Consider the following 27,814-nt stretch of genomic DNA (forward strand, 5'->3'; position numbering starts at 1 on the left):
TTTGACTTTGATTATCGAGAGACGAATTCTCAAATGAAAAGAGCTTTCATGCATGTTCATCGCATCGAGGATATTTGGATTGATATGAAAACAAAGCTTGATATCATGAAGATGGACTACTGCAAATTAACCTTGCAGCAGATAATCGATCTCAACATGTTGGAGATCCCTTTAGATTTCCAAGTTGAAGACAACGACAATATTCTCGATCCAGTTTCATCAAGTCGGCTTTGAGAAGAAGTGCCCTTTTCCTATTTAGTGGCAATATAAGGAAGGTACATCTATCATGGATAGATTTCAATCCATCTTGGTAAACGCTAATAAATGACTGAAATATAAAGGCCTTAAAAAAGGTAATCCTAAGATGGGATTGGATTGTGGAAGCTTTGGTCCTCCTGGTAGGAACTTATAGCTAGAGATTACAGGGAAAAATGGTGCCTCATATTTTGATGCTAAGGGTTCCCTCAAATTCAAATTGAAAGGTGAAAAAGGCTCTAAGTCTTCTCAAATATTTGAACCAATTCAAGAGTCAGAGGAAGAATTAGAAGAGGAACTGGAGATAGAATCAGATAAAGAAGATACAGATGAAGAAGGGGAAGTGTTGATCATATCTCCCCCAAAGCTTGCAAAAACCTTTTCACCGCCTATACATGAAGCACCTTTTCTGGATGAGGTAGATGACGATGTGGATTCATTCTCCACAGTTTTCACTCCTATTCCAGTCTTAGAAGTTAATACTATGGCCCTTCCTATTTCTTCTATTGCTCCTCTCATTCCCACAAATGAATAATAGGAGCATTTGGCAAATGTATTTGAGGATTTTCCAACTCTCACAAGTGGTCAAGTTTCCCAACTTGGTACCTCTTTGATGGGTTCTGAGCTTTTCATGACAGAATCCTTTTAGCATGTTCCTATGCCTTCAGCTGTGCAGCCTGAATCTTGCTATGTTACAACGGAAATACAATCTGGATCAATGCCAATGGTTTCCACTATAACTACTTCTATGGATGAAGATTTTAGTTTGCCTACATGGTTGAGCAGAATAACAAGAAAGAGAAGGAAAGTGGTTGTACCACCGGATAATCTCCCTGTTAAGAAGACCAAATCCAGATCTTTGAAAGATAAGATTGTTTCAAGGATTTTGGTTGATTCAGATAAGACCAAATTTGTTGAAATTACTGAGCCTTTGGTGGACAAACTTGTGGAAGAACTCACTCGTTCTGATTACAAGTTCTCTAAGGTTGAAATCGGAAAACAATCATGTTTGAGTTGTTTACAAGATACTCAAGATGTATTGGCTAATGTATCAAAGAGTAATCATGAACTATGGGAGAAGAAAAATCAACTGAAATAGGAGGTTTCTTGCCTGAATGAGGTCATTCGGCAACAATATTCTCAAAGTGTTGTTTCTATGTCTCAGACATCCAAGGAGAGAAAGCTGATAGAAGTTGCCAAGCCTTCGATAGGATAAAACATCTTTGAAGGGGTCCGAGCCATCACAGAGACATTTGTAGTTCTTAGGCATGTCAAAGACATGAATGTAATGGAGCGAAGCTTGATCTCTTCTTTGACTGGAGAAGCAAGTAATTTGAAGGAAATCCTCAATGATTGGGATGAAATGACGAGTTTTGATCTCGATGCCTTGGTCTCATGTGACATTCTTCCGTTATGTGAAATGTTCTTCAGATTGTAAGGACTTATTGGTTACAAAGAAGAAATGTTGAGGAAGCTGATCACAAAGTTGCAGGCAACACTTGGAGATTGTGAAGCAGTTGAAATAGGTGTTACTTGTGATTTGGAACAGATGGGATGCTATGTTATTGATGAATCTGGTAATCTCATTGCAGTTGAAAGGGTAAGCTCGGAATATAAAATCAGGAGCAATGCTGATGTAGATTCTGAAGACTTTGGTTTGCACACAATGAATAAGTTTGTCTTGTATAAATCCTTAACAAAACACTTGTTAGATTCTATGGTAGCAAATTCCAAAGTTGTACAATCAGCATATGCTGATACAGTAAGGATCGAAGCCATATCAAAGACCATGGCAATTGTTGATCTTCCCGTAGTGCATGATATCATCGTCAAATTGAAGGCACTGAGAAACAATCTTTAAGATTGTTGTTTATGTTTTTATTTTATGTTTGTAGGTTTAAGAGGATGCATTTCATGAAAAAGTTTAATTACATGTATGTAGAAGGATGTAATGCGAGTTACATGTGCAGTTGCATGCAACTCCATAGTTTCTCTTTTAATTAGATAAGGTCAAAGTTGGTTGAGTTGCTTCCACTTTTTCCTCCACCTTTTTCTCAACTCCTGTGCCTATATAAAGGAGTGCCCCTCATTGTAAAATCATCATTATCTTTATGCAAGAGAGCTCTGGAGAAATTGTACCAGCAAAACTTTGTTTGTGTAGCACTATTCTGAGAGAGTGAATACAAAGGAGCATTTGATTAAGTGAGATTGTTACTTGTGTGAGTTATAAGATTTGTCTATAATTCATCTAAGTTATCTTTGATTCATGTTATCTTGTGTTCTTGGTAATTGTATCTTGTGAATTGAATATAAAATAGTTAAGAAGCAATTGGAGCCAGAGCTTTGACTGGGAGCCATTGTGGAAGTGTATAGCTAGAAGTTTTGTCGGTAGCTTATACTTCTTTCTTAATTCGCAAAATAGTTAAGTTATTCTTACTTGTAGGAGTCTTTGTGCCCTAATTGTAAATCTTTTTCATATAGAAGTACGATCGGACTTATAGCCAAACTGGTATATTTTCAGCTAGGCTTTGAGTTAGTGAAGGTTTATCGGTATCACTATTTTCAGCTCTTGATAGAAGTGTAGTTACAGATTGACTCTGCCCATTACTCGCTCCACGAGTAAGTGGATTCTTTCCTGAAAGATAATAAGAAAGTATATTGGTAACACCCATTTTGTAAAATCTCTCTACTTCTTGCTTACCTTGAGTTGATCCAAGGAACGGTGAGAAGGGGGAGCCTTCCCTTTAAGGTAGGAGAGATTCTATCTCACACCCTGTGGCTGGTCATCCTATTTTGCAACTAGATTTTTACCCAAAACTGTTGGTTGCAAAAAATCCACTCAACAGAACCACCCCAATTTTAGCTCGAGCAACTATTCCTGCTAGCCCACTTGCTCATTTGGGTTCAAGACATGCATGCGCCACACGTAACATCTCCTCCCATGAATGTAATGTTACGCTTTAAATGAAATTTGGATATTTTTCCTCTTATAGGAAGTAAATGAATTAAAATATCAAATTCATGTCCGTACAGTCTAAATAGAGTAATCGTATGGTGAAAGGAAGGAGTGTACAGAAGATAGAAGGTTAGGTGCCGTGATATAAATTGAGTGTGCAGTGAGAGATTAATGACGTGCACTGTGCGGCGTGTGGTGAGGGACATATGATGTGTGGTGTGTTGTTGCCAGGCTTACGGCGTGTGGCGTGCGGTGAGGGAAGCATGGCATGCAGTGTGTGGTGTGGGGTGTGCGGCGTGCAATGAGGGTGGAGTACGGAGAGAGGTAGGTAGAGGGAGGTGTTGTACGGAGATTGGAAAGAGAATACAAACTTAAATGTAAATGATATTAGAACACCAAATCCATCAAATAAATGCCAAACACGAATAGATATTGAATACAGATAACCTCCAATTAATACTTGTAAACAAGATGGTGTTTCGATTTGCCAAATTTGAGCAAAGTATTACATGCGACGGAATAGGGTGAGGGTTGAATCCCACCAAAATTGATATAGTCAAGTAGGAAAGATATACTTCCGAAATTGCAAACAATCCAAATCTCCAATAAGAATTCACAAATACAAAGAAATAATCCAAACTACATGTTGACAACTTCCTATATGTCGTACTTAAATTCCCTTCGAAGGAACTCTCGAGGGTTTACAAAGAGAGCTGACGGAAACACCTACGGATGCGAATAAAAATAAAAGTAAACATGGTTTTGAGAAATAGTAAATCAATCGGCCCGTAAACAATGTTTTGATCATTTATGTATTTTATGACGGGGACATTACCATCCTCCCATCCCAAAATTTGCTTCTCCTCAAGCAAATGCAATGCCTGATGCTGAAGAATGTGTTCTCCCTCCCAAGTTGTGTCGTCCAGTGGTAAGTGCTTCCAGCGTACCAAGTATTCCTTCATGGTATGGTTCCACAGTGTCTTCTCTTGCACATCAATGATCTTGACCGGTTCCAACACAAGCTTCCCTTCTTCATTGAGCGATGGAAGATCTGTGGTTACTGTGATGTTCTGTCCCATGACTTTCTTCATGTAGGAGACATGAAAGCAATTGTAGATCCGACTCCCTTCTAGCAGTTCAAGTCCATAGGCAACTTCACCAATATGGTGTGTTACACAGTCAAGACCATGAAAACGTGGCCTCAATTTTCCTTTCCCCTTTGCCTTCAATGATGATTGCCTATATAGCTGGAGTCTGAGATAGACAAGATCCCCCACCTCGAAACTTATCTCGATTCGGTGTTTGATGGCGTAGATCTTTTGTTGATTCTGTGCCCTTTGCAAGTTTGCTCTCAAAAATCTCATAATGTCTTGCCCCTCCTATAGCCAGTCTTTTGCCCTAGGTGCACCACTGTCACCGAAAACAATGTCCATCAATGAAAGGGGTTCATACCTGTAGAGTGTTGTGAAAGGTGCCATCCCAATAGACATAATTAGTATTATAACAATAATCCCCAAATGCAACCATTTAACCCAAACCTGTTGCTATGTTGAAACGTAGTTCCAAAGGTAGCCTTTCAACCACTTGTCCACAATCTCCGTCTGTTCATCGGTCTGAGGGTGGTAGCTGGTACTTGGTGACAATTCCATTCTTGCAACCGAAATAATTCTGTTCAGAAGATACTAAGAAACTGACCATCCTTGTCAATTACAATGTTTCAAGGTAACCCGTACAGATAGAAAACTTCTTTGAAAAATCAGTCTGGTACCTGTGCAGCTTGGAAATCTAAGGAAATGGCAAAGAAGTGTGCATACTTTGTCAATCTGTCAACCACCACAAAGATACAATCTCTTCCATTTACCTTAGGAGGTCTAGTGATGAAATCCATAGAGATACTTCCCCACTTCTGTTTTGGTATCAACAAGAATTGTAATAATGTGTGTCTGGATTTGTTTTGTTGGCATACTGCACATTCTCAAACATACTATAAAACATCGTCTTTAAGTCCCTTTGACGAGAACCTCTCCCTAAGATGTCTATAGGTTTTGAGAAACCTTGGGTGTCTGGCCAAGGGTGAAGCATGTATTTCCTTTAGGATTCTTTGCTTCAGTTTGGACTTAGGCACTAAGTATATCCGATCCTTATTGTAAATGATGTCATCCACCACCTTGTATCGGTCGTCCTCAGTGTCGCCATCCATTATCTTACATGCAAATGTGGTTTTAGATATTCCACCAATAAGTGTGCTTTCCAGTTAGCTAAAATCTAAGACAGTAAGCAGATGGCGAGTTTTCTTGACAAAGCATCTGCAACCATATTATTCTTTCCCTTTACATATTGAATGTTGAAATCAAAAGCCTGATTCTTACTTACCCATTTTTGTTGACTCTCGTTCAGATCCCGTTGCTCCAAAAAAAATCTTAAACTATTATGATTGGTATGGAAGACAAACTTGACACTTACCAAATATTGTCAAAACTTGGTTAGGGCATCCATGATAGCCAACATTTCTTTGTTATAGATGGAATATCAACACTCCACTTATGTAAGTCTACGGCTTTCATAGGCTATTGGATGTTTATCTTGCATCAGTATGACACCAATGCCTTCTTTGGAAGCATCACACTCCAGAATGAAAGTCCAAGTGATGTTAGGTAAAGCCAGGACTAGGCAAGTACTCATTGCTTCCTTTAAACTATTGAGAGTATGTTGTGCCTTTTTGTTGCATTGGAAGGATCCCTTCCCAGTCAAGTCCGTCAAGGGTGTGTTGAGTTGAGAGAAACTCTTCACAAATCTTCTGTATTAACTACATAACCCCAAGAATCCTCACAACTCTGAGATTGGTGGGGGCCAGTCAGAGATAGCCCGAATCTTTTCTTGGTGAACCTGAACTCCGTATTTATTGACAACATACCTAGGTACAATATCTTCGTCATCCCAAAATCACAGTTTGACTGCTTGGCAAACAATAACTGTGCTTCCATGATTTCGAGAACTTCATCTAAGTGCTTTTGATGTTCTTCCCAAGTTTTACTATAAATGAGGATGTCATAAAAAAATACCAACAAGAACTTACAAAACTGTTTGTTGATGATGTGATTCATGCAAGACTAGAAAGAAGTTGGTGCATTTGTTAGTTCGAAGGGCATGACCAAGAACTCATAATGCCCATAGTGACAACAGAAAGCCGTCCATTCCACATCTTCTCGCATGCAGATTTGATGGTATCCGAAACAGAGATCTATTTTCGAGAAACAAACTGCACCATGCAACTCATCCAACAATTCATTGATCCTGGGGATAGGGTATCTATTTTTTATTGTATTCTTGTTTTAACGCACGGTAGTCCACACACATGCATAACATCTCGTCCTTTTCACCAAATCCAGTGATGATGCAAAATGGCTAGTGCTGGGACGATTCCATTCCTTCTCGAGCAACTCCTGGATTGTCTTCTCGTTTTCATCTTTGAATTTTGTGGGGTTGCGGTACGGTGTAGTGATAACCGGTTTGACATTGGCTTCCAATTCTATGATGTGCTTGAAATCACGATGGGGAGTTATGCCAAAAGGAATATCTGTGAAAACTCTGTCATGTGTATTCAAGATGGCTTGAAGCTCATCATCTTGATACACCCGTTGCCCTTTTATTGCTTCTATCGAAAGAAAGCAGTGTGCAACCCACACAATGTCATCATGCCAGAAAATGGCCTCCATCTGTTGAGCGGAAACTTCCTTCGACCCTTCATTGGCCATCCCCCTGAGAACAACCTTCTTTCCATCTACAAACAAAAGTGAAGTCCATACGCTTTAAATTGTGTGTGTATTCATCCAGTGATTCCATCCACTATATGCTTAGAATGACTTCCATATCATGTAGGTCCAGTATAAAAAAATCCTCTGTCACTGTGTGATTAGCCATGGTGATACGCAGTTGAGGAACAAGGTGTGTGCAAGGGAAAAGTGTTCATCCAATGACCTTGACTTGGAATCCTGCATGAGCCTCTATAGGTAGACCTCTACGTTTCACCAAAGATGAGTTTATTAAATTTAGGTTGGCTCTGCTATCTAGCATCACAATAACCCTTTGTCTCTTGGAATATTGTACACCTTGGGCTCCTGGCCAAGGTGATAGTTCCTCGACGTCGTACTAGTGCGGCAATCTTCTCCATACTATCCAAGCTAACCATTTTGGAGTCCTCCTGTGGGTGGCCGCTCTGTGTGGGTAGATTCTCCTCCTTGTCATCATGATCAGACACAGCCTCAATGTAGTGTGTTTTCCCCTTACTGAGGCATTTGAAACATAATTTCCTCCTTAGGAGTTCCTTGCAGTTGAAACCCAATTCTTCCTTTGGAGTTCTTGTCCAATAGCTTCATCCAATGGAGGCTTCTTTAGTAGAGGCTTGTTATCTTTGTTCCTTGGAAGCAGTGGTGGTTTGGAGTGAGAGTAACCTCGAGAGGATGATGTCAAAGACAATGCCATACTTTGTGCCTTTTTGATAGCCTCTAAAAGGGTATCAGGATTGAAGCTCTTAACCCAATCCCTCAATGGATTTGTCAGTCCGTCCACAAAGAGTACTATTCGCCTCCTTTTAGAAATGTCTGCAACCAGGATAGAGAGTTTATGAAACTTTGTGATTTACTAGTTAACTGGACTTGTTTGCCTTAACTGCATCAACTCTTCAAAATTAAGTTCTAAATCTTTACCATCAAATCGATCTATCAATCTTTCAGCGAATTTTGCACAAGTATTCACTTGGTCATGTTCTAGTGTAATGATGCCATGATGCCACCATTCATGCACCACTCCCTCCAAGTGGAGTCGTGCAAATTTAATTGCTTCCTCTTCTGGCATTGGATTGAGCTGGAAGTATCGACCTTCATTACCCACACCTAGGCAGATATGGATCCGAATCCATCAAATGGCGACAGATTCATTTTAGTCAACTTCTTTCTCAGATCGTTGTTTAAATATCCTTTGTTTTCACCTCCAGAATATCTCATTCTTAATTCCTCATAATCTTTGTAGGATATATCCTCTTCCAAGTTTACATTCTTCTAGTCTTCTTTCAATTGTTCTTGAATTTCCTCAAAGGTTGGTTGCTGTCCTTCGTGCAGTACCTCCATCCATGGAGGGAAAGATGGCATGGAGGGTCGAGAGCGTATCGAATGAGGACTTGCCTTTCCTAAGACCGAATCGGCATTGTGACCATTTTGTTCACCATATATCTTATTTTCTGCTAGTTTTTGAAGAGTTTCCTCCATAAGACGTTGAGAGTCATTGGTCTGTGCTTGATTCTGCAAAAGATCCCTCAGTAATGCTATGACTTCAGTAAGATTGGGTTCTTGATCTACCAATCTATCAATTGAGTGGGATCTCCTTCGTTTTCGGGTATAAAATTTCATTCATTGTCCACAGGCTGGCAAGATCACGGGCTCTGATATCATTGTAATGTTCCTTTTTAAATAAAATTTGGATATTTTTCCCCGTAGGAAGTAATTGAGTTAAAATCTCAATTTCATATCTGTACAATTTAAATAGAGTAACCGTATGGTGAAAGGGAGGACTATATGAAAGACAGGAGGTTAGGTATAGTGATATAAATTGAGTGTGCGATTAGAGCTTAATGACGTGCGGTGTGCGTTGAGGGACGTACGGCATGCGGTGTGTTGTTGGCAGGGTTACAGTGTGTGATGTGCAATGTGCTACTTGCGGTGAGGAACGTTTGGCATGCAGTGTGTGGTGTGGTGTTCGTGTGGTGTGTTGTTGCCAAGTGTGTGATGTGTGGTGTGGGGTGTGCAACATGCAATGAGGGTGGAGTATGGAAAGAGGTGGATGGAGGGAGGTGTTGGACGAAGATTGGAAAGAGAATACAAACTTAAATGCAAACAATATTAGAACACCAAATCCATCAAATAAATGCCAAACATGAATAAATACTGAATACAGATAACCTCCAATTAATACTCACATACAAGATGGTGCTCCAATTCGCCAGATTTGAGCAAAGTATTACATGCAACGGAATAGGGTGAGGGTTGAATCCCACCAAAACCAAAATAGACAAGTAGGGAAGATCTTCCACTTCCGAAATGGCGAACAATCCAGATCTCCAACAGGAATTTGCAAATAGAAAGAAATAATCTAAATCACATGTTGACAACTTCTTACATGCTGTACTTAAATACCCTTCGAAGGAACTCCCAAGGGTTTACAAAGAGAGCCGATAACAACACCTACGAATGCGAATAAAAATGAACATGGGCCCGATATATACTAAATCAATTGGCTTGTAAACAAAGTTTTGATCATTTTATTTATTTTATGATGGGTACATTATAGTTAAGAGGCCGCCATTAGAGTAGACCCAAAAAGAGAGAGATGTTGAGGTTGGACCTCTACTGCAGTCCTATGTTGAGAGAATCCTCCCCCAACATCAACACAATTGCCTCCCATAACTCAATTTCGTTGATTTTGAAGATGTTTCGCAGCCGCACAATGGACATGGGGCCTATGAAGGACGAGATTTGACTTGTTGCTTATAGGGAGAAATTGGCCTCCATTACAAAATGCCAAATTCCACCCAAGATCACCGTAGACATTGTGAGCTCAAGAAAACAAAAATTGTAACGAGCAAACCGACCCGCTCTTGCCTTAGAGAACGACTTATGCGTTAAAAGCTGCTCCAAAATGTGTGACATCTCCATTCGTCCTTTCCATCTTTTTTCATAATAGAAACGATCTGAAAAAATCATGCTCATATTGCCACTTACGGCAATAGCCAACCAATCCTCCAATAGCTCTGCTTTGGGAAACAAATTGAACTTTCCTGACCTCCATTCACATAAAATCACACCTGACACCTGACACCTGACACCTGACACCTGACACCTGACACCTGACACCTCACATGTCACACCTTACACCTCACAACCGGGTGATGATAGCAAATTGCCTTAAGGCATTTCATTCAGACAAGAAAGGTCTACGTACTGCAAGTACCTTAGATCTTCAAAAAGTTCGAATTTGTCCATCAAGGATCCATTAGCCCTGATGTTGGAAAATTTGTTAGCAATTGAGTTTGCCTCCCAAAACACTTGTCAGCATGAAATCTTCAAATTCCATTAATAGTGCCCGAATCCGCCTGATATGTTTGTTTTGGCACCAAGTGTCCATCTAACCTTTAGCAATCCCATTCATAGTGAGTTGAGAATCGCCTAATTACCAGTTTTTTGGTGAGAAGAACACCAACCACAGCCAGACACTAGGCCTCATTATTTGTCCCCTCATGAAGCCTTTTGGTGCCTATTACCAAAATACTCCTAAATTCATCACAGGCCATGTACGCTGCCCCTTATTGGCCCGGGTTGCCCCTAGAGGCCCTGTCAAAATTCACTTTTATCCACCCATAGCCCTCCAAGGCCCAATAATGGCCAATTAATAATGAATTTTGAACAAGAAGTGGAAATGTTCATTATTTCAATTGTTTCTTTATGTTTTTTATTTTCAATTTGGCTCTTAAGGCATTGCATACAAGCTTTTGAATCTTATGGGTGCAAGATCTGATGCTTTGGCTTTTATAGGCAATTTATATCTTTATGTTCTTCGGTGTGGTCACTTTCAATTAGGATATTTTAATATAAATAGTTTAATTATTCCTCCCAAATCTGCAATAGTCGAAGCATTTTATTCTCTAGATGTTTTACAAGTCTTAGTTGCCAATGAACTGTCTGCCGTTGTAGAGCTTAATATTTCTAGCATACATGTTTTTGTGTCAGGCTTCAGTAAGGCGGTTGCCAATTTTAGTGGATGCTGAAAGACTGAGAGAAGGTTTGGATGAGTTGCTGAATGTGGCAACCTATGTTGTGTGTTCAGAAAATTTTCCACAGGTAGGTATTTTGAAAGAGTATCCTGAATTGGATGGTTTTAGTTGAGATTGAAATTTGAAAATAACTTCCTTCTCTGCTTACAAATGTTGTTGAGAGGACTAGTAATTAATTTATGTTTGTTTATGATGAGAACTTTTGTGTGTTCCATTGTTTTGACAATGACCATAGTGTTTGGTTATTACATTATATTTGTAATAAAAGTTAAGATGAATCAAATAATTGCAGATAAAGGTAATTTTAGAATTATAGCTTCAGTTGTATTGATGCTCTTAGAAAATCACAGTAAAATAATATGTATGACTGTAAGCAAATCATATTACACACATGCACACGCGCGCGCGCACACACACACACACATACATACATTCAGAGTTTGTGCTTTATCATACTTCAATGGTGTAACTGATTTACTATATCTGCTCTCTGACTTGACTGCACATTATATTTAATCGTGCCTGATCAGGCATTATATTGTAAACTCACCAGAGATCACATTATTGGTTTGTATATGGTGATCTAGACTTTACTATTTCAGATTGCCATTGATTTAAAGGAAAGCATTTGTTATGCGATCATAGCAAATTTGTTTAGTGTTAACAAACTAATACAAAGGGGCATGGCCACGTAAGGTCATGACCCCATGTGACTCATGCCATGCAAGGATCATGTCCTTACGTTGTCATGACCCTTCACATAAGTATATATATGCCGTGCAGTCAAGCAGAAAGGACATCAATCAAATTGGCAATCTCCTGTATGAATAACGATCTACACTCATAGATATTCAGCAATAATCTTCATCAGCAAATAAAACACTATTCTGAATATTTAGAATTAGAATTTTAGTGGCAGTATATATATATATCTGCTAAAAGGGCAATCATAGACCTGCAGATCCAAGATGAGTATCTGAAGAACAAACTAAATCTGAAATAAGCCTATCTCTATCTGTAATCTTACATTCCTTTACATGGTATCAGAGCCTAACGGATAGAGATCAAATAAAAGGTAGTAAAATTAAAATTAAAATTGTTCCAGACTTACATTCAGTGCAATCATGGTGAATCCTGTCAGACTCGAGGACAGACTTGAAGGAGCATCAATTTTTGTTTCATGGAGAATTCAAATTATGATAATACCCTGAGAATTTAAACTTGAGTCTTATATAGAAGAAAATAAATCAATGCCTGCTAATGATCCAGATAAAACAATATGGAAAAGGCATAATAATAAGGCCATGCAAATTATTATCGATGCTGTTAAAGATCATATTCTTCCAACTATATTAAAATTAACAACTGCATATGATATGTTCATGACTCAAAATACATATGAGATCAACAATACTTTTGCATATAAAAATGAATAAAGGAGAATCCATTACATCCTATTTCAGAATTGAAAGACCAACTCTCTATAATTGGAAATAAGGTAGATGATCTAGAATTGACACTAACAACCCTCAAAGGATTACCTACAACTTGGGAATCATTTATTCAAGGTATTAGTGCTCGGCCCACTCTACCCAATTTTGATGAATTAAAGAATGATTGTACTTGAAGAATCAAGGCTTATTATGAGAGTGTTGGCACCCATATAAACGCAATCATTAAACTTTCAGTGTGGAGTCTTGAACCTCATTGAACTAAGGTTCGAAGTGGTTCGAAGTGGCTCAATTTGCTCTCGCAGGTTCAATAGTTCAGTCTGAGAAGTTCAGATGTACATTGGCTTAGGTTCAGTGATTCATTTCCAGTTCAGAAATGCAGCTTGTCAGTTTACAAATTCGAAGATTCAGCAATGCAAGGTTCATGTTTAAGGCCAAGTTCATAGATTCTCCTTCATACCATTAATGCAATCAGGTGCAGAAGAAAGGTTCACAACTTCTCACACTTTTTGTGACTCAATTTAGATTGGTTTAAAGGTGTCAGAATGTTGTATTTCAGAAATCCAGATTCTTCTTTTGAAGATCAAATTTGATTCAATAAGCACGATGCAGTTCACCTAGTTCATATATGATTCACAAATTAAAGGAAAAAGCCAGTGGGCTCTCAAGTATTCACACATACAGACTATGATCAAAATATCAATTTCAATGGGGCTAGTGAGTTGATTATGGAACCAAAATTTGAGCATTCGACATTGAACTTGGAAGAAACAGAGCATACCATGCATGCCAGCAAGGATTAAAAGCTTCAAATGGGTGAGTGTCAGTCATAATCTCTCATAGAGTCAAGAAGAAGTATGGAAGCAAAGAAGATCAAAATCCATCTTAGTTATCAATGAACAACTTGAACAATCTACAAACAAACAAAAAAAAGTGTTCTCATGCTGTATGGAAAGAGGAATTCAAGAAGCTGCTATAATTTCTATGACCACGGATATGCAGGAAGCCAAAGAATTAGTCTCAGTGCGGGTGTATGAATCCCAATCTAACTGTTGGATTATGCTTATTTTTGGATATGTTTTTAAAAACCTAATTCTACAGATCCTCTTCAAATGGTTTGTTTAGATTCATTATGGCTCAAACGTTATGTGTGATTGAGTGAGACACTATCAAAATTGTCAATGACAGTCACAAAATGGTGATAAAAAAAACAATCATATTGCAGGAGGCATAACCCATAATCCAATTGTTGGATCAATCTCATTTTTAGATATGTTTAAATAAAACTAATTATCCTTCTCCAAATGGTTTGGAAGTATTTGTGATGGATAGAAAGTTACACATGTTTTAATGCAATACTATCAAAATCATCCATGACACCCAAAAAATGATGCTAGAAAAATAGATCCTATTTTGGGGGTCATAACTTTTAATCCAACCCTTGGATTGACTTGATTTTCAGATATGTTTTATAAATCCTAGTTTTCTAAATCCTCCCCAAAATGTTTTTCCAGATTCATTACGGATCAAAAGTTATGGGTTTTTGAGTGCAGCACTGTCGAAAATGTCAATGACAGTAACAAATGCTATCAACACTTCATCTCCAACAAAGTGGCACTTGTCCCAATTTAATTAGATTGTTTGGGACTTTGGAGAGTTATATTTCCAAGTTGTTCATTAAAAAAATTATAAAGTATGTGGAGATTAAGTAAGAGATAAAGTCATTGGAGGAAAAGAAGAGATATAAGATAATTTAAATAGGTAATATATTCAAGAATTGGTTACATAACAGAAAAATCAGCAAGAATGCTATTTATTGTAATTAGAGAGACATAGAAGGGGTTCTAGTTTTTTTGAATTTTGCTGTGGAGACTTTGGGTGACAACATAATAAGGGATTGTGGATACAGGGAGAGAAGGGAGACAATTTTCCAAATATTGGTTTTTATGTGTATCAAACAGCAAAGTCAGTTTTATTTTGTTGTGTTCAGAGGAAGATTGTTTTAATACATCAGAACTTTGAGTTTGTGTTTTTAAATCTCTGATCAATGTTGATCTTTGTATTTTCTTGGTTATCTTTGAATGCAGTTTGATATATATGATTACTATCATAGTTATATTTTGGACTTTGTGCTTTAATTGTTTGTGTGTTTGGAAAAGACCATTTGTCTTTCTCTCTGTGTCCATTATATGATGCAGCATTCAGGTAAATGAACTTTGTGTCATTTATTGTTTATTTTCTTTTCAGTCACTTAGTTTCTTCGCATCTACGTCATGTTTACAAGTGGATGTTTGTACACCTTTTGTGCTTTTTGGTCAAAAGCATTTGTTTTGTATTTCTATGAATTCATTGTAAATCATATACGGGGAGCTGTACTCAGATAAATTCAGAGGACACTTACGCTTTTCAAGAGCAAATTGACCCAACTGTTAGTGCATATTCAATCTTCCTATTTGGGCTTTTGGGGATAATTTGTATTTATTTCTTTGGAGGACAATCGGTTCACTAACAGAAAGGAATTAGTTCGAATAAAGATGGAGAAATTCATGCCCTTAATACAAACACTAACAATAACAGAAAGAAAATAAGTTTCAAGTGGAAAAGAGGAAAAAATAATCAAAACTACAAAAACAGAGATTTGTCCAAAATTCAATTTTTCAAATGTGACAAGTTTGGACATATTCACAGGTTCGTGCCTGGAGAGGAAGAAAGCTCAAGCCTCTATAGTTGAAGTCAAGGAAGTAGAAAATCCTTCATTCTTCTTAGCCTTGTCAAGTGAATTAAACTCAAACAAGCACACTTGGATAATTGATAGCAGAGCATTTAGACACATAAGTAGATTCAGGGATGAGTTTGAAACTTTTGAAGGACGCTTGACATAAGAGGTCACAATAGGTGATAATTCCACCTATCCAGTGAAAGAAATTGAGACTTGCTCAATTAAATTAAGAATCAAAATTACACCACAATTAAAAGATGTTTTGTTTGTACGTAGCATCAAAATAAATCTGGTCTCCATTTTTGGTCTAGCAAATCAAGGATATCGAATTACTTTTCAAGAAGACAAAATTTTGTCCTGGCCAAAAAATTCCAATATAAAAAAGGTAATATCTATAGGGTTTAGAGATGAAAGTTTATATAAACTCTGTAATGTTCAAAATCAAGCCCTAAATCATGAATTTTCACAAACTAATGAAATTTGGCATAGAAGGTTAGGACACCTCCACTTTTGTGCCCTACCCTTTATAGAAAAAAATGTGACAGGATTACCTCATCCTAAAATTTGAACTTATTGGAACCTGCAAAGGATGCAGCTTAGGAAAGAATTCCAAAGGTCCTTTTCCTCATAGTGAACGTAAATCAAAAGTTGTATTAGAATTTATCCACATTGATTTGTGTGGCCTAATGTCAAACCCTCCTTAGGGGACTTTTTGTATTATGTGATTTTTGTTGATGATTACTCTAGGAAAACTTGGATTTACTTCCTAAAATTTTAAATAATCAAATGAAGTATTGTTGGAATTCAAAGAATATAAAGCCTTAATGGAAAATCCAATTGGGAAGAAAATCAAGACCTTAAGATTTGACAATGGGGGTGAATACTTTTTTGGAAACTTTAAAGAATTCTACACTTCTGTTGGGATTAAGAGGGAATATAGAGTACCTTATAATCCACAATAGAATGGAGTGGCTGAAAGGAAAACAAAACAATCATTGAATCCACCAAAGCCATGATGTATGATCAAAAGCTTCACAAATGTATCATGATTGACTACATTACGTTGTTGTCTTGGAATGTGCTGGAAATCATGATTCCTTGAGTTCTTGAGTTCTTGATTTGTGGTCATGATAGGCTACATTAAATTGTTGTCCCAGAATGTGCTGGAAATTATGATAACTAATGTATCATGATAGACTACATTAAGTTGATGTTCTGGAGTTTGCTGGAGATCATGGTACTTGTCATAATGGAAACTATGTTGTTGTTTATTAGATCAAGGTTTTTATCAGATAGACTGGTAGAGTTATAGCTTCGGTCAAATTGATGCTCTTAGTAAATTATAGTAAAATAATATGTATGACTGTAAGAAAATCATACATACATACATACATACATACATACATATAATATGATACATTCAGAGTTTGTACTTTATCATACATCAATAGTGTAACTGATTTACTATATGTGCTCTCTGACTTGACTGCACGTTATATTTAATCATGCCCGATCAGGCATTATATTGTAAAGTCACTGGAGATCACATTAGTTGTTCGTAAATAGTGGTCGGGACATTACTATTTGAGATCGCCGTTGATTTAAAGGCAAGCATTTGTTATGTGATCATAGCAAATTTTTTTAGTGTACTAATACTAAGGGGCATGACCACGTAAGGTCATGACCCTACATAGCTCATGCCATGTAAGGGTCATGCCCTTACATTGTCATGACCCGTAACATAATTATATATATGTCGTGCGGCCAAGGAGAAAGGACATCAATCAAATTGGCAATCTCCTGTATGCATAACAATCTGCACTCATATATATTCAGCAATAATCTTCATCAGAAAATATAACATTATTCTGTATATTCTGAATTATAATTTTAGTGGCAGTAGATATATATATCTGCTAAAAGGGAAATCGCAGACCTGCAGATCCAAGAAGAATTCATTAATATTTGAAGAACAAAATAAATCTGAAATAAGCCTATCTCTATTGGTTGTCTTACATTCCTTTACAAGTAACTTAGATTTTTATCTTTAAAATGAAAAAGCAGCTATTTGATGACATCCAACTTACTCCTATGCAATATGTTTGCATGTGGAGTTGTTTAAACATGGCCATATATATACTAATACACATACATTTGTGACAGTATTATCAAAATTTGTGAACAATCAATGTGTCTTGTGCATATGTTTTTGTGTTATGTATCAAAACTTTTTTAATAAAAATATTCGAAGTGATTTCAGTAAGATCCCCATCTCAAAGAAAGAAAAACAATAATAGAGCTTTAAGATTTCCACAACCCATTAGATTTCATTTGAATTTAACAATTATACCCAGAAATTCAAATGAAAACAATAATATTTTTATTTTTATTCAATATAAATAAAGTCATGATATGGTATAGAGCTCAACAACAATACTGGTTATAGAATAAGACAAATTCACACATTATGCACAAAGGGTGTGTCTTAAGTATGAATTACTTAGACAACATTGTTGGATAGAAAACATTAGCACTAGACCCATTAGAGTCTTTTCTGTGGTAGTTATCATCATTCCATCATGTAACTTATACTTCATCCCAACTAGAGCATGGCTATGGCTTGTTCATGATTTTGTCATTTTTGCATATTTCATGCAGGAATTGTCTATACCCATTGGTAGGTTATGAGTTGACTCTAGGTCTAACAAGGCAACATTAACCATAGTGTATTTCAGAGTTTTAAGGACAGGATGCAGTTCTGGTGATGGCAAATTTTATCCCAGATATTGTGGACAGCAGGGAATTAATAGAAAAAGAGAATTAAATTGACTTATAACAAATGAAAGAATATGGAATTTATTTTAAATGAGCAGTAAATATAAAATAACGAAAAAGAAAATAATATACTTTAACAAACTTAAAGAAGCCCTAACTTGATCTAGATTCTCTGATGAAACATTGAATGATATCATTTGTCACATTGTGGTAAATCAATGAATCATCAACAGTAATTTATAGTATGGTACGGTTGATGGGCCACCTTTTAGTATTTGGTTTTGGTTTTGCTTTTTTTAATCCCTTTCTTTCCAATTCTTTTGTTTCCATGAGATTTCTGCCAGAGGAAAGCTTGTCCTATGTAATAACCTCGACTTAGTTATAGTTAAACCATATCAATTTCCTTCATTAATCAGTAACTTGGCATTTTGTCGAACACTTGGCTAACAACCTTAATCTTTAAAGCATATGAATTCTAGATGGATAGATGCATACACTAGATATAATGGATAGATGGATGAATGCTAAAATAAACATAAACTCTGATATATAATTCTGCCATATGAATTTGTTCATTTAATTCTGAAATAATAACTGGCTCACAACAAATTCTAAGTTTATTCATTTACATAATATGCTGCAACAATTCATCAAACTTACAAATAAATGATGGAGCTTGTTAATCTCAAAGATGATGCCCAATTTGCAGAACCATTCCCACTCAACACTGCCCAGAAATTGCAGGAACATAACCCCAAATATATATGCCCAGCAGCAGTAAGCATAGATGCTCAAGTACAAGGGGAAATGGCATCTTATGATGCAACAAACACACGCCAGAACAGAGATACATGGCATCCTTGGTAATAGCAATTGAAGTGCCAACATTGGTGTGCAATATATGTGAAATGATTGCCCAACTAGGCAATATATCAGACCCACGTTAGGAGTTAAATTACCACCCAAAAATCAGTATTCAGACGCTCACAAATCAGAGGCCAGGAGCCCAAATAAGCTGATACAATTTCTGAAAAAAATGCAGTGACAAACATTCAAGAATGTACTATTCTTTCTCACCAATTTGCAGATTGAAACCGTGCCCAGCAGCAAAGATGATTGGTGTGCACAAACAAATTTCTCAATCACCAAATTCTCAGAAATAATAAAGATCCAATTTGCAGCAGTACCAAATTGATTCTCCAACAGAAACCAAAGTCTTCCTAGCCATAGTAGGAACAGTAAGGAAGATATCTAGCAGATATCAAGTCCACTATACTTCAGCAGTGGGATGAAAACACTTTTCAGCTTAAAAACCCTTATACCCCAGTAATGGCATCAACATTCAAGACCTCAGGAAAAGTCACAAAGGCAACAAAAACAAATAAATATCCAAGCATCTTTTTCTCAACAAATGGGCTTGTACTTATAACCTCCAAATGCCCTTTTTGTTGCCAAAATGTAACTTCACTCAAGAAGCTTCACCACACATCAATTAGAAGCTTCAATTAATTTTTTTCACTTCACTTGGCTTAACTAAATAGTAAATGACTCTTTCCAATGATAACTCAACCCTCAACTTAATTGAAATTATAAAGTTAAATTATAACTTTATAATAAGTCATTGAATAATTAATAATAATTTGGCCACCAAAAATAGAATAACTCCCAAAATACTCATCATTTAAATATGTCGTTTGAAATAGGAGTCATACCTATTATTTCTCCATGTGACCAAATGCACTTTCTAAAAATAGAAAGGGTCCATCTCTATCAACACCCAACTTACCACAAATAGTAAGTACACAAAACTAAGCCCAAATAAAGTCCAATTTGAGCCAAATGAAGACCAACCTGTAGCTTATTGAATTGTGGAGAAGATAAGATCCTCCCAAGCCAAGCCATTTGCCTCAAAAGACCCTCTATCCATAATGATTAGCCTACGAGGATCACAATAATAGGCTAATCCTTGAAACTTTGATACTGAGAAAAATGGGGACATTACAGCCTACATGAAATGGTCAACGGATTTTCTAATGTTCCCTTAACTATCCCAATCATAGTTTGACTACTTCTTGAGGACTCTGCAAGTTGTTGAATACTCACAATAATTTTTTGTGCAAGTTGGTTTTAAGAATAAATTTATGAGTTGATGCCACCAAGTTCTCCATGATTTTTTTGACTACTGGCAGACTCGTTTGTGATTGAATCGGTCCATGCAAAAATGGGAAAAATGTGCTTTTCACACTCAAAACACTCTTTTTTTCCTTTATAAGCCGTACATGGCCAAGGGGAAAGACTTTTGCAGCATGTAGGCATGCTTGTGTAAACTAGAGTAATACATGATTTTTACTTATATAAAAAAATATAATTGTAATGTTTCTTGAAGGTTAATGCGGTCTTGGAGGCCTTCATTTTGAGAGCTATACCAAGATCTCGTGAGGGACCTTGCCTGTTGAACCAATTAGGGTTGGTGATTCTCAATCACATTAGGGGCACTATTAGAATAATATCTCCTTAGTCATATTGTTTCTATATTTAATGGTCAGTTATCATAGACATTTTGTATAATAGATTAATAGATTCTTTCTATTTTTTTGCATGTTTCGTTTTAGAAATATCTCTCATGTAATTTCTATAAGAACATTTCATTCTTTGTTAATAAGCATTCAATTATTTTACCAAACTAATATGGTGTCAGAGTAGGAATTTTAATTTTCTTTTGAATTTTTTTTAGTTTCTAAACTTTTTTCTTTGGCATTTTTTTATTAATTTTTTCAAAACAAATTAGTTTTTTGTCAAGAAATTTGTGGGTCTATTCTAGGGATACACTCTTCCCTACCCACCTTCATTTACAACCAGTGAGTTTTCTTTCAGGCTATAAGGTTTTTTCAGGCTTTATTGGTGGCTTCCTTAATTGGGTTGCATGCATTGTGACCATTATCTTTGGTCGTCTTGTGCATCTCACGACTTGTAAAAACCACCCATTTTGGAGAATGATCTTAATATCGATTTTTACATGTAATAGTTTGTCACAAACATTTGTATCTCCTCTCCCTCTTGGTAAATTTGTTTCATCCAATCTAGTTGAGTGCCAATCTATTGCATGACCAAGCTTAGGGAGTGTACGGTGCATGGTATCCAAAAATATGGTCATATTGGCCCTCAACCAAAGCACCAAGATCCGTACAAGTTTTTGCTTTATCTGTAATCACTTGCGCTACTTTCTCACTACCCACCCTCTTTAATGTCTCAATGAGAATTTTGGAAATGCACTGTGAATCTTTCACTTCCCCTTCACAATCAACTGCCTTCAAAAACGTTGTCCCTTTGGGTAAACTGGAATTGCATTATTCAATGGCCTGCTTCTTGTATCTTTCCATCCTTTCGAAACAATAAAAACACTTGAATTTTTTTATGAATTTCTAATTGGTTGAATAACTTTCTCTACACAAGCCTTCTCGTTTTGCAATAAAGTGGTACACACCTTTTCATACCCGAGACTTGTGTAATTAGTAGGTGCTTTCTTTATCGCTGCCGCCATTTTCTTCCAATATGACGATCTCACCAAGTTGAAAGGAAGACCATTGACATAGAGGCAATGTGCAATGACTAGATTAGCAAGATCTCTTGCCTCCATTTTAAATGCAGCGTCCAATGGACCTCTTTTATGGGCGACAGTTTCTACCTCTTCCTCTTCCCCTTCTGGTATAGGTACTTACAAGGATGTATGTTTGGAGGATACAATTGATTCAATGGGTAATTGTATTGTTTTGTTTTTGGATGTAGGTTGATAAAAACTTTGCTTTGATCTTTTAACCAATTTATCAACAACTTCTTGTTCTTTTCCAAATGAAGCTATTCAACATCCCCTTCCCATCTTTGTCTTTGCACATTGCAAATCCTTTACCAACAGGGCCCATAAAATGAAGCCTGACTTGGGAATATGAGCTAATGAACGCTTTCCCTTTGTTACTTTGATGATAATGAGCCACCTCCAAAAACCTGTGAGATTCTTGTTGATATTTTCATTGTTGGATTATGTTTACAGATTTCATTTGTTGATGACAATTTCTATCTTATGTGTTTACCTACATGTCAAGTGTTTCTCCATTTGGATTGGGTTGTCCATATGCTCAAATTCGTTGAGTGGGTTGTATGTGGCATGTTGCGTGTGCCAGTATCTTGATCCTATTTTATGGTTGTTGTTTGCGAGCCATGTTGTTGTAGTAGGTCTCTTCTACTATGGAGCAAAGCCAATATATTTTTAACCGTTAATACCTCTGTGATTGTTTGTTTTAACTGAAAACCTTTTGCAAATTGAAGATTCCAAATAATTATGATTCTGAAAGAGATGTTTTTTGAAAAACTAGTGATACTTGTTCATTCTCCAATTAACAGTTACTCCCCGGAGTTCGGTATTCGCATACTAGGATGAGCAAGTTAGTAACATGGGTGCTGGAAGGCAATCTAATTGCAAGGGTTCAATAATAGAAAACTTTTTGATGGGTGTGCATTTCTCTTTGAAAAGATGCTGCTAGCTTTTCTAAACGAAGTTTTTGGTGTCCTTTTCTTTCTGGAAAATGTATGCATATCTAAGTTTGTGAGGAAGTTAATAGGTAGAATGACATTGTTTAGATGATTGTTTTTTAGAAGTTTCATGTGTTCTTAAGGTCACAAGAAGTAACACATATGTTGAGTCTGAAAACGTTACATAATGCATAGAATTGCATGCCAGATATGTGACTAAAGGTGTGGTAATGTGAGGACATGATAGAGCAGGTACGACTTACTGTGATGATTTGATGGAAATCAGTAGTACAACTTTCCAGTAATGTGTGGGATTTGTTTTTTAGGAGGTTTGTATGAGGCAAAATAGTGCCCTTTGTCTTGTCGGCATAACTATAAAAAGTGCGGGAGATTTTTTTTATGATTTCTAGTTAGTACTGTGTTGAGAGTTCAATGTGACATGATTTAGGATTCTTGATGATTATTGCCAGAGACAAGTCGCTGTCAGTAGACACAAAAAAATGTTTGTGAATGCAGACAAAGCAAGGTGCATATCGGGGTTCACGGGCCATCGTTTTTGACAGCACTGTGGTTTTAACTAACGATGTTTTTTTGTGAATACTATGTAATAACATAGGAATCAGAGATAAAAATTGGACATGGTTCTCGTATTTGAGATAAGGCTTTGGTGCTTGCGTAACAGTATGAGTGGTATTCTCAGGTATTCAAGAGAGCAAGTTTTTAATGAAGTTTTCATTTGAGAAGTGGTTGGAAAAACAAGTGAGCTTCCATCTGTCCAAAATGGTGTGATAGTGAGGTAAGACACCATATAGCCTTCCCCATCTCTGCCGTACAACTAATTGTGTGTCCCGTACAACCACCCATCAAATACTGTACGACCCACACAATTTTCTCTTGTCCACCGTACATCTCTCCCATAGACCGTAGAACCCATACCTTCCTGTACAACCTATCTACAGTACAAACCGTACAACCATTTGGTGTTTCCATGATTGGGTACTAGTTTGGGGTACAACGTTACGAATGGAACATTATAGTGGTATTCGGATCAAGTTTCCCCTTGGAACTGGAGCCCCTTAGGATCGATTTCCCCTTCGGGTCGAGATTCCCTTGGGACCAAGTTTCCCTTCAGATCAAGTTCCCCTTTAGACTGAGATTCCTTTCAGATGAAGATCCCCTTCGGGTCAATATTGCATTCGGGTCGAGATCACCCTCAGGCCAAGTTTGCCTTCGCAACATTATAGTGGTATTAGAGCTGGGATTCAACCCTCACCCTATTCCGTTTGTATGGTTTGGCTTAGATTGGGCAAATTGGAGCGACATTTTATCTATCATTGTATCTGGCAAATTTGAAGTGCTATTGTTATTTCTTTATGTGCAATCATCTGCAAATAGTTATTGGTAACGAGTGGTCTTTTTGCGTGGATGCATAAAATACTATGGCATAGTGATCACATTCTGTCACCCTCCACCCATACACCATCTACTTGCAACCACACAGATCCATCAACCATCACCGTATAGAGTGTGAAACATCACCGTACGTACCTCCTCCTCCAGCCTACTTTCCATACCATACAGTCACCCTACAACACTGTACAACCAAGGCTTGAGACACTATGTAGCTTGCTCCTTCTTTGTTGCATGACCAATTGTGTATCTCATAGGGCCACCCATCAAATACCATACAGCCCACATCATCCGCTCTTATCCACCGTATATCTGTCCCGTAGACCATATGGCTCTTACCTTCCTGTATGATCTATCTTCAACAAATCGTACGACCATTTGGTGTTTTTGTGACTAGCTACCAGTTTGGGGTACAACGTTATGAATGGAACGTTATAGTGGTATTTGGATCAAGTTTCCCCTTAGAACCAAATCCCCTTAGAATCAATTTCTCCTTTGAGCGTGTAGATGGAAGATGATCTACACTAGGCAGTGTTGGGTTGTTTTGGATTCTTGTTTTGAGGTTTGTGGTTGCAGAATGGTGCCGGTTCACTCAACTGCAATGGGTGGATAGGAGAGGTCTACCAAAGGATCATAGGAGATGATCCAGGGCCAGAGAGGATGGTCCTTTGTGTGTTGCCAATAGACTGGGGAGAGAGGCATGATGGGACTCCCAGGTGAGGGACAAGAGGTTGTGATGCAGCATGGAGGAGTGGAATGAGGAATGAGAAGCACCATAGAGGCAACCAGCATAACTCCATTGATGGGAGTCATTAGTGAAAGAGATAGGAAAGTGGAGGAGGCATTGATCCAGTGATGATGGTGAAGAGGCAAAGGAAAAGATGAGGATTCTGATCTAATATTTTTTCTTGCAGCTTATTGGTTCCATGTTTCCAAGAGACTTGGAAACTTTTCAAGTTTGGGAGTATGGTGCAGGAGCACATTAAATACAAGAACATGAGAAAGTTAAGATTCATTATTTGTGATATTAAATACATTTGAGTCATTTATATTGTATTTGGGTCAAGTTGTAAAGGCTATGAAGCCATTTTTGTCAAAAATGTAAAAGTTGCGTAAAAAGTTGTAAAATGCAACATTGAGAAAGTTGCTAATAATAGAAAAATGATGTAAAAAGGTATATGGTTGGTCTTGGGGGTAGTTAGGAAGGTTTATAACTGTCAAATGGATATAAAAACCATTGTATGGTCGAACCAAATCAATTTGGAGAAGAGGAAATACTTTGATACATTTTTGGTGCATTTTATTGTTGTGGTTTTGATTGGTTTTTTAGTTTTAGAGTAGTTTCCAGGCCTTGTACGGCCATGTACATCCTGGAAACCATGTAATATAGTAATGGATATATAGTATGATAAATCCTTATTCTCATGCTTTTGGTTTGGTTCAATTTTATGAAGAAATGAATAAGTTATGGGTATTTTGGTGAAAGTGGATGTTTGCAGATTTGAGATTCGCTGAATATAGTCATGTTGCAGCGTGTGGTGTGGACATATTTTGGAGACTCGGGATCTCTAATGATATTCATTGGAAAGATATGTGAACTACCTTTCATTTCCAACTGGTTTGAATCATTTTCATTTAGATTTGGGAAAGTTATGAAGATTTGAGTGAAAACTGGTTTTTAAATGCCTTCAATGGTGTTGCAGAAAAAGATTTGATATTATACAATGATTTATGAATGAGAAAAGAAAATAACTTATATATTTGGAAACTAGACTTAGAAATGGATACTTCAGAATTGGTTTGGTATTATTTAAATTTATTTTGAGAAAGTTATTGGATTCCCTAGGAAGGGTTAATGGTTTGGCTCCTGATTTATGATAGAAAATATGGGTCTTGGTTCAGAGTACATAATTTATAATCTGCTTATTGGATTGGTCTCATCTTTGGGTATGTTTTAGAATTACTAATTTGGAACAATTCCTCCAAAGGGTTTTTCAAGAAGATATTTAGAACTGAAGTTATGAACAATTTAATCAGACATAGCAATCTGATTGTGTGAGTGAAGATGTTGTCTTTATTGGTGTATAATGTCAGGGTTCTTTGTTGAAATCTTTGAGATGTTCTTGGTTCCTTGAGGGTGTACCAGCCTATTGTGAATCTCTTGAGTTGAACTAAGATTCCTTGAAGATAAATACAGAGGGCTCTGCATCAGATTACGATTGCCTTCGGACCAAGTTCCCGTTTGGATCAATTTCCCATTCGGACCGAGATTCCTTTCGGATCAAGATCCCCTTCGGGCCAATATTGCATTTGGGTTGAGATCGCCCTCAGGTTGAGTTCGCCTTCGGAATATTACACTGGTATCAGACCTGGTGATTCTGCCAGCCTTTTGGGAGAATGGAGAGCTTTGACTTGGATTACACTATGGCTCAATTTCTAGCAGGTTGGAGGGCTCATTTGTTAGTCGAATACTCCAAGAACACTTTTGCGTGTCAACTATTGGATGGTCAAGTACAGGATGACAGATACAAGGTGGTTGGCAAAATCATTTACCACAAAAGTGGAATCTACTTGGTACTTGAGACCAAGATGAAGGAAATGATTTAGGAAGAAGGTACTTGCACAAATATCATTGAACTAGTGCCCAATGATCAACTTGATGGAAATTTGGGTTCTACTAGCGACCTTTCGAATAAGTAAGCTCTGTAGATAGTTGTTCAACCTTGTGGTAATATGGATTCGATCAAGGATTATTTGGAAGAGCAATTTTTACAGTTGGTTGATTATGAAGTATACTCCCTGGTGGCAATCATCATGGATTACACAGATGAATTTGAAGTTTGGGATCATGGTGACTCAGGACATGACAATATTGATATTAGAGTGGCGTAGGGAAAGTTTGATTGCAATGTGGTGCTGCGGAGGATTGACATCATTTCACTTGTCTCGCCTACACGTTTGATTTGGGACCGTGGAGTTGTTGGCGTTTTGTTTGATGATGGATTGCTTAAGGGCAAGCAATCTTTGGTTAGCGAGGATTTGTCATGTCCCCAAATTTTAATGTAATAATTAAATTAAATTAATTAATTAATTGTTCCGAAAATTTAAATAATATGACTTCTAATTAGTTACTTAATTTAATTAAGATGGGGCCCAAGCTAATAATATGTGTATTTGTAGTTCTGATTGATTTAGCATATCTCGGACCCCTTTTTATTTAGTTGTTTCCGTAGGTATGGCCGTCGGCTATCTTTGTAAACCCTCGGGAAATTTCTCTGAAGGGTATTTAAGCATGACATGTAGGTAGTAGTTGGTAAGTGATTTGGTTTATTATTTCTTTGTATTGCGAATTCTCGTTGGGATTTCTCTGTTGTTCACCATTTCAGAAGCGAAGGATCTTCCCTACTTGGTTCTTCTGGTTTCAGTGGGATTTAGCCCTCATCCTATTCTGTTTGTATGGTTTGGTTCGGATCTGGCACATTGGAGCGGCATTTTATCTATCATTATATCTGGTAAATCTGAAGTGCTATTGTTATTTCTCTATGTGCAATCATCTGCAAATAGTTATTGGTAACGAGTGGTCTTTCTGCATGGATGCATAAAATACTTTAGCGTAGCTATCACATTCCGTCACCCTCCACTCATACACCATCTACTTGCAACTGCACGAATCCATCAACCATCACTGTACAGAGTGTGAAACATCATCGAACATCCCCCCAGCCTACTCTCCACACTGTACGGTCACCCTATAACATCGTATGGCCTGATCCTTCTCTGTCGTACGAACAACTGTGTATCTTATATGGCCACCCATCAAATACTGTGCGACCCAGACCATTTGCTCATGTCCACCGTACATCTATCCCAGAGACCGTACGACCCATACCTTCCTGTAT

The 27,814-nt window shown here is 37.3% G+C and overlaps 1 protein-coding gene across 6 annotated transcripts in view; it reads left to right on the forward strand.

Annotated features, from left to right (window-relative positions):
• The window catches only part of LOC149554547 (pfkB-like carbohydrate kinase family protein), a 225,161-nt gene that overhangs the window by 89,757 nt on the left and 107,590 nt on the right, over window positions 1–27,814 (forward strand). For all 6 annotated transcript variants that reach the window (XR_016364384.1, XM_089828594.1, XM_089828596.1 and 3 more), the window contains one exon: window positions 10,990–11,100. Coding sequence is in view for 5 of the 6 variants with exons in the window: in XM_089828594.1 (XP_089684720.1) it covers window positions 10,990–11,100 (111 nt within the window). In the remaining variant the exon portion in view is untranslated. The remainder of the gene's footprint in view (window positions 1–10,989; window positions 11,101–27,814) is intronic.

Source organism: Cupressus sempervirens, chromosome 5 (assembly GCF_028749045.1).
Source record: "Cupressus sempervirens isolate cs-2001-9-10 chromosome 5, ASM2874904v1, whole genome shotgun sequence".
In the NCBI taxonomy this organism is placed as follows: Eukaryota; Viridiplantae; Streptophyta; class Pinopsida; order Cupressales; family Cupressaceae; genus Cupressus; species Cupressus sempervirens.